The 20118-nt window shown below is 43.7% G+C and overlaps 1 protein-coding gene across 6 annotated transcripts in view; it reads left to right on the forward strand.

The window, feature by feature from the left end:
• The window catches only part of grik1a (glutamate receptor, ionotropic, kainate 1a), a 329820-nt gene that overhangs the window by 218676 nt on the left and 91026 nt on the right, over window positions 1–20118 (forward strand). For all 6 annotated transcript variants that reach the window (XM_078408895.1, XM_078408897.1, XM_078408898.1 and 3 more), the window contains 3 exons: window positions 583–756; window positions 12655–12798; window positions 16147–16254. In XM_078408895.1, coding sequence (XP_078265021.1) covers window positions 583–756; window positions 12655–12798; window positions 16147–16254 — 426 coding nt within the window. The remainder of the gene's footprint in view (window positions 1–582; window positions 757–12654; window positions 12799–16146; window positions 16255–20118) is intronic.

Consider the following 20118-nt stretch of genomic DNA (forward strand, 5'->3'; position numbering starts at 1 on the left):
GTGCTGGAATCAGTTGTGCTGGTTAATTTAATGGACACGAGAGTTGGTTTACAATCTGTTCTTGTTGTTAGATAAATTCATGTAAGTGCTGAATATAATTTCCACTCCAATCTAGGCTGGCTAACATAGCAGATGGAATCATTTTAATCTGTACTGTTGATTTGACATCAATTACAGAGGGCTTTGCAATCTGCAGTGTATTGAATGTCTTTCATTCTGTTGCTCCCACTCCAAGATGCCGAATAATTTAATTTGGGAAACATTTGAACAGGAACTGGCTAATTACTGCAAGCTAACCTTCACTACACTGAATTTAGAGGACAGTAAAACTACAAGTCTATTCCTGAAGCTGTTGACGTTGACTTTTGTATTTCTCTCGAACAACCTAATTTGATGGGGAAGTCTTAGGGAAGTGATTGATAAGTCTAAATTAGCAGAGAAGGTGTCGGTGGGCACATTAATTCAACCAAATAGATTTAGTATAAGAAATTGAATCAAAGCAATTTTTTTTGGTGAATTACTTAAGTAAAGTAAAAGGAGAACCATCATTTTAAACTACTGACTTTTGCCTTGTCTCTGCAGGACCTCTTTGCATTGAATCTAGAACCTTATCGATATAGTGGTGTCAATATGACAGGGTTTCGCCTCCTAAAGATCGACAACCCACATGTTACCTCCATCATTGAGAAGTGGTCTATGGAAAGACTTCAGGCTCCACCCAAACATGATTCCGGACTCCTGGATGGGATGATAACAGTAGGTATCTGCCCTGTACTGGGAGAATTACAACCTGCCATACTCATAATCAATCCACTAATGTACTCAGTCTTTAGTAAAATAGTCTTTGCAAACCACGGTGGCGCGGCGGTAGAGTCGCTGCCTTGCAGCGCTTGCAGCGCCGAAGACCCGGTTCGATCCTGACTACCGGTGCTGCCTGTACGGAGTTTGTACGTTCTCCCCGTGACCGCCTGGGTTTTCTCCGCGATCTTCGGTTTCCGCCCACACTCCAAAGCAATACAGGTAGGTAAGTTCATTGGCTTGGTATAAATGTAAATTGACCCTAGTGTGTGTAGGATAGCGTTAATATGCGGGGATCGTCTGTCGGTGCGGACTCGGTGGGCCGAAGGGCCTGTTTCTGCACTGTACCTCGAACCTAAACTAAATTAAACTAAACTGTTTAGTAAAATAGTTTTTGCAATTAATAATCTGATTTTTTTCTCCTTGTTGCCAATTACTGGAAAATCTGAGTTTTGACGCGTTGAAAGACTAACAACATCTTGCATTGTGCCCTTTTCTCAAGTGAAGATCATTTTATTGCTATTACAAGGCATTTGTTTATGTGTTCCATAAGCTATTGCTGAGGAAACACCTATTCATTCTCTGTGGTTGGGTTGAGTAGCAGACCGAGTGAATAAGGTCACTCGTGATGAAATTCAGACAGAGCTGCCTCATTAGGTTGCTACATCCGGTGAAGTGGAATCAGCTACCACTGAAATGATGCACTTTGATAAATGAAATGAATTCTTTATGCCTTAGTCAAAATGGTGAAAATGAAAGAACAAAACAACTAGAAAGATCTAACATACATGTAGAATGTGAAATATGTAGAATATGACACATGAATTCCCTGAGAGATTATACAATATGGTATATGATTGTACAAAATGACAGATCAAGAGCCATGATGAAATGGGTAGGAAATAAAACTGCAGATGCTGGTCTAAATCGAAGGTAGACACAAAATGCTGGAGTAACTCAGTGGGTCAGGCAGCTTCTCGGAGAGAAGGAATGGGTGACGTTTCGGGTCAAGACCCTTCTTCAGGCTGATGTCAGGGGAGGGGGCGAGACCGCCCCCCTGACATCAGACTGAAGAAGGGTCTCGACCCGTAGCGTCACCCATTCCTTTTCTCCCGAGATGCTGCCCGACCCACTGAGTTACTCCAGCATTTTGTGTCAAGCCATGATGAAACGTTACCTTTGCTTAGAAATTGGATCGCATCTATTTTTGGTGTGAAAGATGTTTGAGATATCGTTGCCATGGACGATTTACACACACAAACAAACGCTAAAATGGGACCTTTACAGCCCCCCAACTGTGCTCCTTCTGACACTTTGTTGCACGACAAGTAGAGAAGGGCATCATTTAGGGCAGCACGGTGGCGCAGCGGTAAAGTTGCTGCCTTACAGCGAATGCAGCGCCGGAGACCCGGGTTCGATCCCGACTACGGGCGCCATCTGTACGGAGTTTGTACGTTCTCCCTGTGACCTGCGTGGGTTTTCTCCGAGATCTTCGGTTTCCTCCCACACTCCAAAGACGTACAGGTACGTACGTTAATTGGCCTGGGTATAAATGTAAAAAATGTCCCCAGTGGGTGTAGGATAGTGTTAGTGTGCGGGGATCGCTGGTCGGCACGGACCCGGTGGGCCGAAGGGCCTGTTTCTGCACTGTATCTTTAAAGTAAACTAAACTAAATCAGCCCAGTAAAGCATCTTCCCAATGGCTGCCCAACACCAGCAGCATTACCTCGACTGTAATGAAGCCCCCTTCCCCCCCCCCACCCCACCCCCCCCCCCCCCCCCCCCTCCCCCACGGTCATGGGCATGGGGTTGCAAGCCAAGGTTCTGGGTACTGGTGAGAGATACAGGAGATCGCCAGGACCACCATAAGAAGACCCCAACAGCAAAAGTAGGAGGACAATTACTGCACAGTGAAGCTCATGTAGAAGGAAACATTGAATAGGACACCTCAGTGTGAACTACAAGTGCTCTCAACGCCTGCAGAGTGAATATCCCCACACAGAAATGTACTTTTTGTACATATTGGATACAGATATATTCAAGAGAGAGTCAGATATAGCTCTTAGGGCTCAAGGGATATGGGGAGAAAACAGGAGGGCTGAATGACCTACTCCATCTATTTTCTATATTTCTATGTTTACTTCTGAAGAAGGGTCTCGACCCGTAACGTCACCTATTCCTTTTCTCCTGAGGTGCTGCCTGACCTGTTGAGTTACTCCAGCATTTTGTGAATAAATACCTTCGATTTGTTCCAGCATCTGCAGTTATTTTCTTATACTTATTTTTCTTTATGTGAAGTTCTGACATCATCAAGTAAATTGCCACTCAACAGGGCATTCAAAGATATTTCAGCAACCTACTTAAATAACTGGACCAGGAATTCATTCAGTCGTATGTTGTAATCAGTGCAAAGCAGGGTGTGATGGACTTTTAAGCATATGTTGTTAGTGGACGATGGGCTTTTGTGCACATAGTGTGATGGTCCTGCTTTGTCGTGCTCAGTGCCTGCCTCGTGCCTGAAGCACAATGGAGGATTACTGCTGCGGGAGTCTCTCAGGAAATTGGCACAGGTTGCTGGGCAACACCATTTGATCACATCTCTCAAGGGTCAATACAATTTGCAGCCCAAGATGTTTCAAACAAGCATGGAGACTGTGGAAGGAGTGGCGGAGAATGGAGGGAAGAGCAATGGCAAGGTCTGCAACAGAGTAGAAGGCAGGAGAAATTAAACAGTAAAATAAATTCGAACAGCTGCAGTCTGAGAAAATGGGAGCACTGGTCCCAGTCTGAAATGACTGAACGCTATGCTGTTGTCACTGTGGGCTTTCCTCACCTGGGCCCAATGTTGGATCATATACAGTATTTCTCTTGTATGTATTGATACTTCATGATTTACGTCCATGAATCAAGTTAATCTCTTTGACCATTGACTTGACATTGGTGTTGTGGCACAGTGGTGCAGCGGTAGAGTTGCTGCCTTACAGCGCCGGAGACTCAGGTTCGATCCCGACCACGGGTGCTGTCTGTACGGAGTTTGTACGTTCTCCCCGTGACCGCGTGCATTTCCCCCGAGATCTTCGGTTTCCTCCCACACTCCAAAGACGTACAGGACCGCGGGGGATTGGATGTATCCTGGATGGGGATTGTAATATAATTGTATAATAGTTTCAATAGGTATATTTGTTTGTATAATATTCTGGTGGTGGGTTCTGTTTTGGTTTTATTGTATTGTATATATTATTTTAATATTTGAATAAATATTTTTGAATTAAATTTTTTTTTAAAAAAAAGACGTACAGGTGAATTGACTTGGTATAAATGTAAATTGTCCCTAGTGTGTGTAGGATAGTGTTAATGTGGGGGATTGCTGATCGGTGTGAATTCGGTGGACCGGTTTCCACAATATCTCTAAACTAAACTAAACTAAACTTGTTTTTACATAATTATGTAAAATATACAACATGGCCCTGATAATCGGTGCTGTGAATACACTGCAAGAATTTCTTCTTGTTCCATTCACCCCATCTCAGCCTCACTGGTATCTTTTGTTTTCCTTCAATCTCGTTTACTCTGTCTAGTTTCCTTTTGAAAACATAGCTCATTGATTCTTAATTTTAAAAAAACATGGCCGCATTTCACTTTCATCATGATAATGTAACCAAAGTACAGTGAGCAGAGTGCTTAAACTCCGCACACTCACTAAATAAGACTGAACTATTTACTGGGCGCTGTGGCAATTGGAAAGATTTATTTAAGTTAAACACGGTTGTGAAACTATTTGTAAAGCACAGTGATAAATTTGCCAATATATTTCTTCCAAATCACATTGGGAGAGAATTGGACCCTGCAGGTCTTATGTTGTATAAAGAACAGTGGTTGCCCTAACCTACATTATATAAGACAGGAGCTATGTATTGCAGATTTGAGCTGTGGCTTTGCCTTTTTGCAATTGAAAATCTGATTGAAAATGTACCCTACTTGTTATTTGCATTCTATTAAATGCTTTGAATGTGTAAAGTGTTCTAACCATATGTTGGCTAGCCTTGCCCCATTTTTTTAAACTTTGAAACACATTAAGATTGTTTTTTAATGTTCAATGTTGCTTAGCTGCATGCACTCCACATGCACTGGATGCTAAAACTGGTCTTAATGATTTTTTTAAATGATTTTTTTGTGTAGACTTCTTCTCAAAAGCACCTTCCACATATAATATGAGAACTACTTTACAATCCTCTGGTGTACTCTGCGGTCTGAAAGATACTAATCCCCTTCCTGAAATGAAAAAAAAAATCAAAAAGAAAAATATGATTTTCATTTATTTGCAGTATCAAGCCTCAGTATTTAAATAGATATACTTAGCATGAACTTAATATTATCATAATGGTAATAAAATTGTCTTAATTGTAATAAAGTTGCAAATATGTAACCATAGTAACCAGACACAAGGTAGATAGATCTTATTTACTTGTCACATTTAATTGGATATGAACCAATATCCTCATGTTTCAGAATCTCAAGATATAATATACATTTTCCTAACCTAGTGATATTCAGGAGCATTCCGGTATGGGCTGATATATTGGAAATCATATTCATACCACAAAAATGTCAGATAATGATCATCTCTACCAAGAAAAGGTAACCACCTTTCCTTGGCATTCAATGACTTCAATGACCATCAATGATAGACAATAGACAATAGGTGCAGGAGGAGGCCATTTGGCCCTTCGAGCCAGCACCGCCATTCCATGTGATCATGGCTGATCATTCTCAATCAGTACCCCGTTCCTGCCTTCTCCCCATACCCCCTGACTCCGCTATCCTTAAGAGCTCTATCTAGCTCTCTCTTGAATGCATTCAGAGAATTGGCCTCCACTGCCTTTTGAGGCAGAGAATTCCACAGATTCACAACTCTCTGACTGAAAAAGTTTTTCCTCATCTCAGTTCTAAATGGCCTACTCCTTATTCTTAAACTGTGGCCTCTTGTTCTGGACTCCCCCAACATTGGGAATATGTTTCCTGCCTCTAACGTGTCCAACCCCTTAATAATCTTATAAGTTTCGATAAGATCTCCTCTCATCCTTCTAAATTCCAGTGTATACAAGCCTAGTCGCTCCAAGCATGTGATTCCTGCACAGCCCCCATCCTGATATCACCAATATAGCAGATCCTACAAGGCACAAATCAGGAACATGATGGGATTCTTTCCACTCGGAATGCACCTCCACTCTCTAAGTGTAGGTCCCACAAACCTTGGGTATGACAACAACATCCCCGTCATATTAGCTGTCGCGACTGCTAAAGCTTCCACCACCCCACACGTTCATTCCCTCCGTCACTGGTGCACAATGGCTGCTGTGTACAATATCGAGAAAATGGCCCTTACTTACTCAACAAAATGACTTCACTGCAGCTTCCAAACTATCAGCGTCTACAACAAAGAAGGACAAGAACTCCAGGTACACGAGAACACCACCAACTACAGGCTCCCCTCGAGGTTACACACCATCCTGACCTGGACATTTATCACCATACCTTCATCTTCATTGGGCTTAAGTCCTGCAATTTCTCCCTTGAAACATAGAAACATAGAAAATAGGTGCAGGAGTAGGCCATTCGGCCCTTCGAGCCTGCACCGCCATTCAATATGATCATGGCTGATCATCCAACTCAGTATCCCGTACCTGCCTTCTCTCCATACCCCCTGATCCCTTTAGCCACAAGGGCCACATCTAACTCCCTCTTAAATATAGCCAATGAACTGGCCTCAACTACCTTCTGTGGCAGAGAATTCCACAGACTCACCACTCTCTGTGTGAAAAAAAACTTTCTCATCTCGGTCCTAAAAGACTTCCCCCTTATCCTTAAACTTTGACCCCTTGTTCTGGACTTCCCCAACATCGGGAACAATCTTCCTGTATCTAGCCTGTCCAACCCCTTAAGAATTTTGTAAGTTTCTATAAGATCCCCCCTCAATCTTCTAAATTCCAGCGAGTACAAGCCGAGCCTATCCAGTCTTTCTTCATATGAAAGTCCTGCCATCCCAGGAATTCCCTCAGTTTGTTCAAGATGGCAGCTCACCACCCCCACCACCACCACTACCTCAGATGCCGTAAGGTATTGGCAATCAATGTTGAGTTTCCCAATAGTGCCTTCACCTTGGAAAAATATTAAGGTATCTTACTGTAGTGAGTTCTGACCAAGGTCTATTGTACATGCTAAAGGGAGGTTATCCCTGCCATTCTGTACAAATATTGCATGTCTTAAATAAGGAAGTAATCTGATGTATTGATGACCCTTGCCCTGGTTAGCACAGGAAAGGAGACTGAAGTATCGAAATATTGATATTATACGCAAAAATGAGAATGTTTGTTGACTGAATAAACGTTATCGAAGTCGCAGGACAAATAAGAGTGACGATTGACTGGGTATCTTATAAATTAAACATTGGGATATGCGGGGAATGTTTGTATTCGTTGCTTTCATGATTGAATACACATGTAAACATAAAGAAAGGGGATTCCAAATAAGTTATCAGTTGCACCATTTGAGCGTAATTTCTAGTCGAGGCTTTTGCACCTCATCCTCATATACATTCTGAGGGCTTGTTGCTGTTGCCACCTTAACTAGCCATGATTTTAGATTAAAAACTGAAAATAACTTAGAACTGAGGGTTGCTCAGAGCAGTGAAGGGAATATTTCCAACCACTTTTTCAGAATATTTAAGATTTTTGGGGACCTTTTGCATTCAATATATTCTTTTACACCACATATTTCTATATTTTCAACATTCACACAACTGCTCATTATTTGAGATCAGTTTACAAACTAATTGCTGGAAGAACTCAGTGGGAAAGCACACCTCAGACCTGCAGACCCTCAGCATAGGAGCACCGCAAGGCTGCGTACTCTCCCCTCTCCTTTACTCTCTCTACACCAACGACTGCACCTCCACAGACTCCTCTGTCAAGCTCCGCAAGTTTGCGGATGACACTACCCTGATTGGACTGATCCAGGATGGGGAGGAATCTGCCTACAGATGGGAAGTGACACAGCTGGCGTCCTGGTGCCATCGCAACAACCTGGAGCTCAATGCTCTCAAGACAGTGGAACTAATTGAAGACTTTCGAAGAGATCCCCCTCCCCTCCCCCACTCACCATCAACAACACCACAGTCACATCTGTGGAGTCATTTAAGTTCCTTGGAACCATCATCTCCAGGGACCTTAAATGGGGGGCCACCATCGACTCCACAGTCAAAAAGGCCCAACAGAGGATGTACTTCCTGCGGCAACTGAAGAAACACAATCTGCCACAGGCAATGATGGTCCAATTCTATACTGCTATCATTGAGTCCGTCCTCACCTTCTCCATCATGGTCTGGTTTGGCTCAGCCACCAAGCACCACATCCGGAGGCAGCAACGGATCGTTCGCACAGCTGAGAAGGTTGTTAGCTGCAACCTTCCCCCCATTGATGAACTGTACACTGCAAGGGCCAGGAAGCGAGTGGGCAAGATCATCTCTGACCCCTCTCACCCTGGCCACAAACTCTTTGAAGCACTTTCCTCTGGAAGGCGACTCCGGACTGTCAAAGCAGCCACAGCCAGACATAAAAACAGCTTTTTTCCACGAGCACTCAACAATCAAAAGTCTGTAGCCTCCTTTTGCTCTGGTATTTTATTTAATTCTTCACGTGTTTAAAGTATAATGTTTTATTCTTAATTATTTACTGCATATTGTGTTGTTACTTGCGAGCAAAGCACCAAGGCAAATTCCTTGTATGTATTTCTCCGAGATCTTCGGTTTCCTCCCACACTCCAAAGACGTGCAGTAGGTTAATTGGCTGGGTAAAATGTAAAAAAAATTGTCCCTGATGTGTGTAGGATGGTGTTAATGTGCGGGGATCGCTGGGCGGCGCGGACTCGGTGGGCCGAAGGGCCTGTTTCCGCGCTGTATCTCTAAAATCTAAAAAAAAAAAGATCTATACATACTTGGCTAATAAAATGTATACAGTTCAATTCAATTCAATTTATGCAGCAGTTTATTTTCTGCTCAAGATTTCAGCTTCCGCTGCCTTTTGTGTCCATAAAGAGTGGTCCAACTGTGAGAGTTCAAGTATGTCGTGCTAGGACAGTTATTTATTCATTTATTCCATAAGTTTTCTATGTGTTTAATGATACAGTATGTTACATTTCTCGCTGAATTGAAGGAGGCAAATTAATAATTGTCACAGGTTTTACGTGAGTGGGTAGAAGATGCAGCGCTCGGATCTAAGGAGAGATTCATTTTGCTTCTGGGGTACAAATCGATGTCTTTGCTGGAACAAAGATCGCCTCGTTCTCCAACCAGAGGAATTTGGCCCAGCTGTAGCAACTTACAAAATATTGTTTCGTGCAGTGCAATCCACCAATACATTGTTTGTGTGGATTGAAGAATGCCTGTGGTGACATGCAGCTTTATGCAAACAGTTACAATCGCAGGAGTATCGGAGATGCTCTAAGATAATCAAGTTACAGGGGGTATAGGAAAGAGAGAAAGTGAGAGGATCTCCTTGGACTGCTGTTATAATGGTTCTGTTTTATACTATATGTTCCTGCTTTCCTCAGTCTGAAGAAGGGTCTCGACCCGAATCGTCACCCATTCCTTCTCTCCCGAGATGCTGCCTGACCTGCTGAGTTACTCCAGCATTTTGTGAATAAATCGATTTGTACCAGCATCTGCAGTTATTTTCTTATATTCCTCTAATAACATTCTGTTATATTAATGGTATTAATAACATTAATGTTATATTAATGTTATATTAATGTTGTCATTAATAATAACATTAAGTATTAATAATATTAATGTTAATGTTGATGTTGATTATTCGTAATGATAATAATCATAATAATGCTACTATTAATGGCACTTCAGGGAAAATGATTCTGTGCAGCAATGTGGAATAAGAAGGGAGTTGAATGGAGACATAGGCATTATATTTGCATTTGTATGTGCACACTTCTTCATGTTTCTGCGAGTGTTGTAGTTATGTCAAATAGAAAGGGAATACGCCTGGCGATATTTACAATTTTCGATCCTGATACTGAAATTGAATCCAAAGTTATTGAACGAGAGTTTCATCTTTTAAAGCTGACACCCAAAATAGATTTTTCATGCAGTCACAAACTTGAAGAGCTCAAAGAGCAAAAAGATATTAATGATTTAATGATTTGTGAAGGAAGGAACACAAAATGCTGCAGTAACTCAGCGGGACAGGCAGCATCTCTGGACAATGATTTGTGCTTTGCCAATCTCAATTAGAAAGACCAACATTGATTCGTTTTGGAAAATCGGAAATATTGCACAAAAGTAACTGGAGATGTGCTGTTACTTTAAATTGAGGAGCATTGTGAGAACAGAGACAGTTTAGACAATAGACAATAGGTGCAGGAGGAGGCCATTCGGCCCTTCGAGCCAGCACCGCCATTCAATGTGATCATGGCTGATCATTCTCAATCAGTACCCTGTTCCTGCCTTCTCCCCATACCCCCTGACTCCGCTATCATTAAGAGCTCTATCTAGCTCTCTCTTGAATGCATTCAGAGAATTGGCCTCCACTACCTTCTGAGGCAGAGAATTCCACAGATTCACAACTCTCTGACTGAAAAAGTTTTTCCTCATCTCCGTTCTAAATGGCCTACCCCTTATTCTTAAACTGTGGCCCTTGTTCTGGATTCCCCCAACATTGGGAACATGTTTCCTGCCTCTAACGTGTCCAACCCCTTAATAATCTTATATGTTTCGATAAGATCTCTTCTCTTGCCTCTGTAAACACTTGCACTTGACAGACTGTAATGATTCAATCATCTAGGTGCTCAGAACAGAAAAGTGTTCTGTTCACCAGTATTGACATGTTGAGGTCACTCATGAAAATGAACACAAAACAAACAAGTATAAGAAAATAATGGTAACATGGAAATGCAGTAATTACATACTGCAGTCAACAGTGAGACCGATCTGCTATTTTACATTGTTGGGAGCCAACAACACCAGGAATAGCAGAATAGCTTAGAGGCAATGGAGATTTCCAGATGTCTTGCCGTAAGTGTAAATATATTTGTAAAATAACGTTGACATTCCGATGTATGAACAGATCACTGATGTGGAATCAAGGAACTGCTGACGCTGGGCTACAAGAGGAGACTCGAGTAACTCAGTCGGTCAGGCAGCTTCTCTAGAGACATGGATAGGTGTTCTCTGGGCGGCACAGTGGCGCAGCGGTAGAGTTGCTGCCTTGCAGCGCCAGAGACCCAGGTTCAATGCTGACCACAGGTGCTGACAGTACAGAGTTTGTACGTTCTCCTTGTGGGCTTTCTTCATGTGCTCAGATTTCCCCGCACACTGCAAAGATGTACAGGTTTGTAGGTTCATTGTAAATTGTCCCTAGTGTGTAGGATAGTGCTACTGTATGGGGTGATTGCTGGTCGGCATGGAGTCGATGGGCCAAAGGGCCTCTTTCCATGCTGTATCCCCAAAGTCTAAAGGTGATACTTGAGTTGGGATCCTTTTGTGGACTCACTGATATGTAGGTTTCCGGCATTACCTGTTAATCACAGGGTACTTACCAAATACATTTTTAAATTGTACTCTCTTTAATCGTAATGAAATTGCATTTCTTGCTAAATCTGAAGTGTGTTAAACAAGTGACATAAGTCATCTTTTCAAGTAAGCGCTTTACTTGACAAGGTGATATTTTAATCTGAGTGAATGTAGGAACATAGTAATATAGGACTGTGGCACGGTGGCTTAGCGGTAGAGTTGCTGCCTTACAGCGAATGCAGTGCCGGAGACTCAGGTTCAATCCTGACTACGGGTGCCGTCTGTACGGAGTTTGTACGTTCTCCCCGTGACCTGCGTGGGTTTTCTCCGAGATCTTCAGTTTCCTCCCACACTCCAAAGACGTACAGGTATGTAGGTTAATTGGCTGGGCAAATGTAAAAATTGTCCCTAGTGGGTGTAGGTTAGTGTTAGTTTGCGGGGATCGCTGGGCGGCGCGGACCCGGTGGGCCGAAGGGCCTGTTTCCGCGCTGTATCTCTAAATCTAAAAAATCTAAACATTATTTTTATAAGAAAATAACTGCAGATGCTGGTACAAATCGAAGGTATTTATTTACAAAATGCTGGAGTAACTCAGCAGGTCAGGCAGCATCTCGGGAGAGAAGGAATGGGTGACGTTTCGGGTCGAGACCCTTCTTCAGACTGATGTCAGGGGGGTGGGACAAAGGAAGGATATAGGTGGAGACAGGAAGATAGAGGGAGATCTGGGAAGGAGGAGGGGAAGAGAGGGACAATCTAAAGTTGGAGAGGTCGATGTTCATAGCACTGGGCTGCAAGCTGCCCAGGCGAAATATGAGGTGCTGTTCCTCCAATTTCCGGTGGGCCTCACTATGGCACTGGAGGAGACCCATGACAGAAAGGTCAGACTGGGAATGGGAGGGGGAGTTGAAGTGCTCGGCCACCGGGAGATCAGTTTGAATAATGCGGACCGAGCGCAGGTGTTGAGCGAAGCGATCGCCGAGCCTGCGCTTCGTCTCGCCGATGTAAATAAGTTGACATCTGGAGCAGCGGATGCAATAGATGAGGTTGGAGGAGGTGCAGGTCTCACCTGGAAAGACTGTTTGGGTCCTTGGATGGAGTTGAGGGGGGAGGTAAAGGGACAGGTGTTGCATCTCGTGCGGAAACATTATTTTTAATATTAATCGGATACAGAGTGGAAAGGATGACATCTTTCTGGGCGTGAGCTGTACACTCAAGTCCCACATGAACTCTCTGTTTGAAACCCATTGCTGAGATGTTGTTTTGGCATGTTCTGGCAGACAGACGCAGCCCTGATGTATGATGCCGTGCACGTGGTTTCTGCAGCCTTCCGACAAGCCTTCCAGATGACAGTCAGCTCCCTGCAATGTCACAGGCACAAGCCCTGGCGATTCGGATCCAGGTTCATGAACTTCATCAAAGAGGTAAGAAAACTCCTCTCCAATGTGGCCATTCGATTTCTACATCAGTTAAGCAGTTAGAGCAAGAGTATAAGAAAATAACTGCAGATGCTGGTACAAATCGATTTATTCACAAAATGCTGGAGTAACTCAGCGGGTCAGGCAGCATCTCGGGAGAGAAGGAATGGGTGACGTTTCGGGTCGAGACCCTTCTTCAGACTGATGTCAGGGGGCGGGACAAAGAAAGGATATAGGTGGAGACAGGAAGATAGAGGGAGATCTGGGAAGGAGGAGGGGACGGGAGGGACAGAGGAATTATCTAAAGTTGGAGAAGTCGATGTTCATACCACTGGGCTGCAAACTGCCCAGGCGAAATATGAGGTGCTGTTCCTCCAATTTCCGGTGGGCCTCACTATGGCACTGGAGGAGGCCCATGACAAAAAGGTCAGACTGGGAATGGGAGGGGGAGTTGAAGTGCTCAGCCACCGGGAGATCAGGTTGGTTAAGGCGGACTGAGCGCAGATGTTCAGCGAAGCGATCGCCGAGCCTGCGCTTGGTTTCACCGATGTAAATAAGTTGACATCTGGAGCAGCGGAGTACTGAGGTACAACTCCAAGGTTAACAACTTTACACGTAACACTTGTTATAAAATATTAATAAAGTACCGATTATTAATCTACATTTTTATTTAGAATACAGTACATCCTGTATTAAAGACGTCATCGTTGTACTGTGAGAACACCACTCATTTTGCCCCCTTCCTGTTTTTATTTGCATTAACTTGTTATTGTGCCTTAATTAAAATGTACTCAACAATATGAATTGCTCAATATGATTCACTGGAAGGAGATATTTTGAGGAAGGAATAATGAATATATGTTGGACAAGTACTATCAAGTGGCATCTAATAAATATCATACATATTAGATGATGCTTTTCTCCTAGTGCCCCAGATGTGGTGGAGAGGAACGATGGTTTGAAGAGTTTTGCATCAGTCTGCCCCTCCAGCATGCCCCCCTCACCTTTAGTTTAGTTTAGTTTAGAGATACAGCGCTGAAACAGGCCCTACGGCCCACCGGGTCCGCGCTGACCAGCGATCCCCGCACATTAACACTATCCTCCACACACTGGGGACAGTTTTTACATTTACCAAGCCAATTGACCTACACACCTGTTCGTCTTTGGAGTGTGTGGGAGGAAACCGAATGTCTCGGAGAAAACCCACGCAGGTCACGGGGAGAACGTACAAACTCCATACAGACGGCGCCCGTAGTCAGGATCGAACCCGGGTCTCCGGCGCTGCATTCGCTGTAAGGCAGCAACTCTACCGCTGCGCCACCGTGCCGCCCATCAGTCCTGGGAGTAGCAGTTGCCTGTGTGGGAATGGATATATATTCTGGTGCAATTCAGGATCTTCTGAGCTCATTTTCCTTTGAGGACACCCAAACTTGGGAATATCCCATGTAGGCTAGCTACAGAATGGTTATACCCTTATGGAACAAGTAAACTGCCCACCTATTGAACCTTGAGGGTTGATTTCCTTTCTTTAATAAACCAATCTTTGGAGTTTGTGGCATTCTGGTGACCCTGCCCATCCCGGTCCTGGCAGAAGACCCTGATAAAAGCAGCCAAGGGTATGTGTGCAGACCAAACAGCTGCACGTCTGTGTTCCCTTACCTACTGTCCAACCCACAGTCCCAACACATGGGTCATGGACCGAATAACGTGACCGGCTTACTCACCTTTTCAATGCAGAGATTTGTAGAATTTTGGTTTGAGCAAATCACCAAACCTGCCGTGCTCAAGTGTGCTGCTGCTAGCCACAATGTATGGAACATCGTGTCGACTGAGAACATGGGCCTCTTCTGTTCTGCGACCATTCATCGCACCATCATAATGTAAAGAAAGCATACAGGAAATTGTAGGATTTAACATGGAGTCAATGTTTTACTTTGAGTTTTTCAATTTATTTTGTGCCTTCGTTGGTTGAATTATTTCTCAGGTGTCAGTTATCGTACAACACATGTTAGAAGCTGTCATTCTCGAAAAGAAGGGAGATAATCTAGATCCCTAGTGAAAGAGTGATTTGCTTTTCAGTGATGGTTTTATCCTTTTAGGCAGCTCTCTTCTGCTGATGTGCTGGGAATTGCATGCACACCTGTCAAGTGACCGACACGCAAATGCACATATCTCAAAGAGTGCACGTCATTCAGGCCTCTGTTCAATCTGTCCTACTGGAAAGATTAAGGACAGTTAATTAACACGGATGGATATCAGTAAAATCACTCACAGTGTTTTATATCAGTTCGATTTAAGTTGAAATCTGCCACCTTATTTTTAGTTTCTTCAAGCTCTCTTTTGTGATAAAGTTGGGTAATGGAAGTTACGTACAGGTTATGTAAACATTCACCGGGGGAAAAGACAATGATGATGGCATATACAAATGGTGATTCTAAACCAATCTCAAGATATCACTTGAAGATAGACACAAAATGCTGGAGTAACTCAACGGGACAGGCAGCATCTCTGGAGAGAAGGAATGGGTGAAGTTTCAGGTCAAGACCCTTCTTCAGGGACTCTTCTTCTACCTTCAAGATATCACTCCTTGGTTAAAGGTAATTGTTGGAAAAATTAAGTCGGGTGCAAATCCATCCCGCCGACCTCCAGGTCTGAATTGCTTGTTCCCATAGCGTTTAAATGATTACATGTGATGTGTTACAGCAATTAATAAATGAAACCCTGCATCAAGGGTAAATTGATCCAAGTTCAGACCCTACCTGCTAAAACATAAACATAAAACATAAAACATACTCTGGGGCTGTAGAGAGCATCCTGTCCGGCAACATTACAGTCTGGTTTGGGAACAGCTCTGCCCAGGACAGGAAGGCCCTGCAGAGAGTAGTGCGTTCGGCAGAATGCACCATGGGAACTACACTCGCCCCCCTGCAGGACCTATACATCAGGAGGTGCAGATCCAGAGCAAGCAAGATTATGAGGGACCCCTACCACCCCAGTAACGGACTGTTCCAGCTGCTACGGTCAGGCAAACGCCTCCGCTGTCACGCTGTGAAAACGGTGAGGATGAGACGGAGTTTCTTCCCACAGGCCATCAGGACTGTCAACTTTTATAACTCCAGGGACTAAATTTTGTCTACACTATAGTAACTTTATTAACTTTATTTATATGCTGTAACTGTAATTCTTTTTTGTGCACAATCCGCAGGCATTGCCACTTTCATTTCACTGCACATCGTGTATGTGTATGTGACAAATAAACTTGACTTGACTTGCATATAAAGGATGAATTGCACTACTTTTCAAGCCGGCAGTAACTGAAGTGAAATTTTGGTGTTTGTTTTCTTGTCTTTTTAGACTCAGTGGGATGGCCTGACAGGTCGAATTGCCTTCAATAAAACTGACGGAATGCGGAAAGATTTTGATTTGGATATTATCAGCCTAAAGGAGGAAGGCCTAGAACAGGTAATCAGCACATTGTTGCACCAACTGGCTGACCGTAAGAAAAAAAATAATTCTCTCACTATTCCTTTTGCTTGATTGAAATCCCGAGGGTGCCAGCTACGTTTAAAGAATATTGATCGATGCCAAAAGCATTGTAACCGTCAATGAAGCGTAGGTTTCATTGATCTCTAAATCTTAGTTGCCTGGAAGGATATTCTTTTCAAGTGGTTTGAGAATGTATGTCTGTGTATATCAATTTGTAACACTTACAAATTTGTTCTGCCCATTTCAGCTGTGGGGGCTTGTGAGCCTATTTAAGTACCTTATCAAGAATGAGAAGCCAGTAGCACGCAGAGGGAATTGCATTATCAAATATGCTGCCCATTGAATGGGCCATTATATTGAGCCCAATGTGTCTTTGTTCGAGGTTTAGGCAGAGTATTTGAGGGTGGCACGGTGGCGCAGCGGTAGAGTTGCTGCCTTACAGCGCCAGAGACCCGGGTTCGGTCCTGACTATGGGTGCTGTCTGTATGGAGTTTGTACGTTCTCCCAGTGACCGCGTGAGTTTTCTTCGGGTGTTCCTCCCATGCTCCAAAGACTTAACCAGGCTTGTAGGTGAATTTGCTTTGGTAAAATTGTAAATTGGTCCTAGTGTGTGTAGGATAGTGTTAGTGTACCAAGTGATTGCTGGTTGGCGCAGACTCGATAGGCCGAAGGGCCTGTTTCTACACTGTATCTCTGAAGTCTAAAGATGCTATTGAACCAATGTTGCTAGTGAAAAGAGCATGTTCTGGCCCACTTCACTCTTTGAATACTACCGAAACAATTTGCCGTAATATTTATGAGAATGTCCTTGTAAGATCTTGCACCTGTGATTCAAATAAATTAACCATATAACCATATAACCATATAACAATTACAGCACGGAAACAGGCCCGTTTGGCCCTTCCAGTCCACGCCGACCACTCTCTCTGACCTAGTCTCATCTACCTGCACTCAGACCATAACCCTCTAATCCCCTCTTATCCATATACCTATCCAATTTACTCTTAAATAATAAAATCGAGCCTGCCTCCACCACTTCCACCGGAAGCTCATTCCATACAGCCGCCACCTCTGAGTAAAGAAGTTACCCCTCATCTTACCCCTAAACTTTTGTCCCTTAATTCTGAAGTTATGTCCCCTTGTTGGAATCTTCCCCACTCTCAAAGGGAAAAGCCTACCCACGTCAACTCTGTCCGTCCCTCTTAAAATTTAAAAAACCTCTATCAAGTCCCCCCTCAACCTTCTACGCTCCAAAGAATAAAGACCCAACCTGTTCAACCTCTCTCTGTAGCTTAAGTGCTGAAACCCAGGCAACATTCTAGTAAATCTCCTCTGTACCCTCTCCATTTTGTCCTAGTATAATTTAACCCTTAAGTATAATTTCTTGTACATAAACTGATTTGTGTCTTTTTCCCTGTGACATGTTAAAGACCTGCAAGGTTTGCATGTCTCCACATAAAGCAATCCTGTTTGGTTATTATCATTGTAGTTAACTAAAATATTTTTGTTTATTACTACCTCATGATAGTAACCATGGGGTTAAAGGCTATTAATCAACCCAAAGATGATGTATAAAATAATCCATTGCACTCAAAGCTATTCCTCTGGAACAATGGGTTTACAAATTGCTGTCTAATACAATGCATGGTCTAAAATGGATCGCAATTAGCCACAATAAAAACATTGCTGGACCCCGTTATCGGTGTCGCGGTACCTACAGAGAGAGTAGTGTAGGGTTAAAGTTTGTCACACACTGCATTGTTGCAATACATGGGGATTTTGATGATGGGACTTGCAGTGTGAAAAATTAACCCTAGCTTTTTCTCTCCACATATCCTGCACATTCCCAGCAACTCTGAATTTTGTTTTAAGTTTCCAGCGTCAGCAGTGTTTTACTTATTGCCCCCAATAGCTGTCTAGATTAAAGTGAATTGCTCACTTTGTCATAATTCGGACATTAGCTGGCAAGCATTATTTTGCATGGATTATTTTCTCAATTAATAGGCCAAAGGTTTCAAGGTGTCAACGTTTCAAGGTCAGTTTATTGTCACATGTACCAATTAAGGTACAGTGAAATTTGAGTTACTGTACAGCCAAACTAAGTGAAAAGCAACAAGACACACAACCACATAAACGTTAACATAAACACCCATCACAGTGGATTCCACATTCCTCACTGTGATAGAAGGCAATAAAGTTCAATCATCTTCCTCTTGTTCTCCCGCGGTCAGGGCAGTGAAACCATCCGTTGTCAGGGTGATCAAAGCCCCCTCAGCCAATGATTGAAGCCCCCATCGGGGTGATCGAAACTCCCGTGTCGGGCGGTTGAAACTCTCTCCCACGGAGCTCCCGAGTCGGCCTCTTCTTACCAGAGACCGCGGGCTTCACGATGTTAAAGTCCACAGGCCCCGGCAAAGGGCTGGCAAGCTCCGCGATGTTAAAGTCCCGCAGACTCCTGCAGCCTGGAGTGCCAGGTCGGTCTCCAGCAAAGACCGCCAACTCCTCGATGTTAGGCCGCAATGGGGATGGAGATACGGTACGGGAAAAAATCGCATCTCCGTTGAGGTAAGAGATTAGAAAAAAAAGTTTCCCCCAACCCCCCACTCCCCCCACATAAAACAAACGACGGAACACTAAAACATACTTTTAACACAAACTAAAAATAACAAATTGAAGAAAGGACAGACTACAGGGCGTCACGGTGGCGCAGCGGTAGAGTTGCTGCCTTACAGCGAATGCAGCGCCGGAGACCCGGGTTCCATCCCGATTACAGGTGCCGTCTGTAGGGAGTTTGTACGTTCTCCCCGTGACCTGCGTGGGTTTTCTCCGAGATCTTCGGTTTCTTCCCACGCTCCAAAGACGTACAGGTTTGTAGGTTAATTGGCTTGGTAAATGGAAAAATTGTCCCAGGTGGGTGTAGGATAGTGTTAATGTGCGGGGATCACTTGTCGGTGTGGACCTGGTGGGCCGAAGGGCCTGTTTCCGCGCTGGATCTCTAAACTAAACTAAAAAGACTGTTGGCGAGGCTGTATTATTAAACCATTACTTGAGTTCGACTTTTTATTAACGGAGCAGGCGATGATGGATTGGCCTGCAGCCAGCACTCTGATGGTGGGATCATATATCGCAATCTACTTCATTTTGAGTTCATGTCTGCCTGAAATACCAAACTAATTAGTGACTCTGTAGTAACAATGTCCAGAAGAATATACTTTTATTTTGCAGTTTATTGGATACCTCAGCTTTTGTCAAATCAGTTTTGTAAGTATTTAAATACTCATAGACCCAAGCTCTAAAATTCCCTCTCTCAATTTCTCCTCACACTCCTCCATTTTAAAACGCGTTTTGTTGATGAAGGTATTTATTCCACAAAATGCTGGAGTAACTCAGCAGGTCAGGCAGCATCTCAGGAGAGAACGAATGGCCGACGTTTCGGGTCGAGACCCTTCTTCAGACTGATGTCAGGTGGGCGGGACAAAGGAAGGATATAGGTGGAGACAGGAAGATAGTGGGAGATTTGGGAAGGTGGAGGTTCCCCTCTTCCATTGTAGATGAGGCTCTCACTCGGGTCTCTTCTACATCCCGCAGCTCCGCTCTTGCTCCCCCTCCCCCCATTCATAACAAGGACAGAATCCCCCTCGTTCTCACCTTCCACCCCATCAGCCAACGTATCCAACAAATCCAACAAAACAGTTATTTTCTTACACTACTTGTGAATGAAGGTGTTTGTCAGCAGGACAAACCTCCTAGTAGCTGTTCATCTGTCTGAAGATAAACTGGAAAGTCTTTTGACAATCTAGGCTTTGCTTTGAGCCTGACCTGAGTATCTGACCAGAAACC

This window comes from Rhinoraja longicauda, chromosome 12 (assembly GCF_053455715.1).
Source record: "Rhinoraja longicauda isolate Sanriku21f chromosome 12, sRhiLon1.1, whole genome shotgun sequence".
NCBI classification, from domain to species: domain Eukaryota; kingdom Metazoa; phylum Chordata; class Chondrichthyes; order Rajiformes; family Arhynchobatidae; genus Rhinoraja; species Rhinoraja longicauda.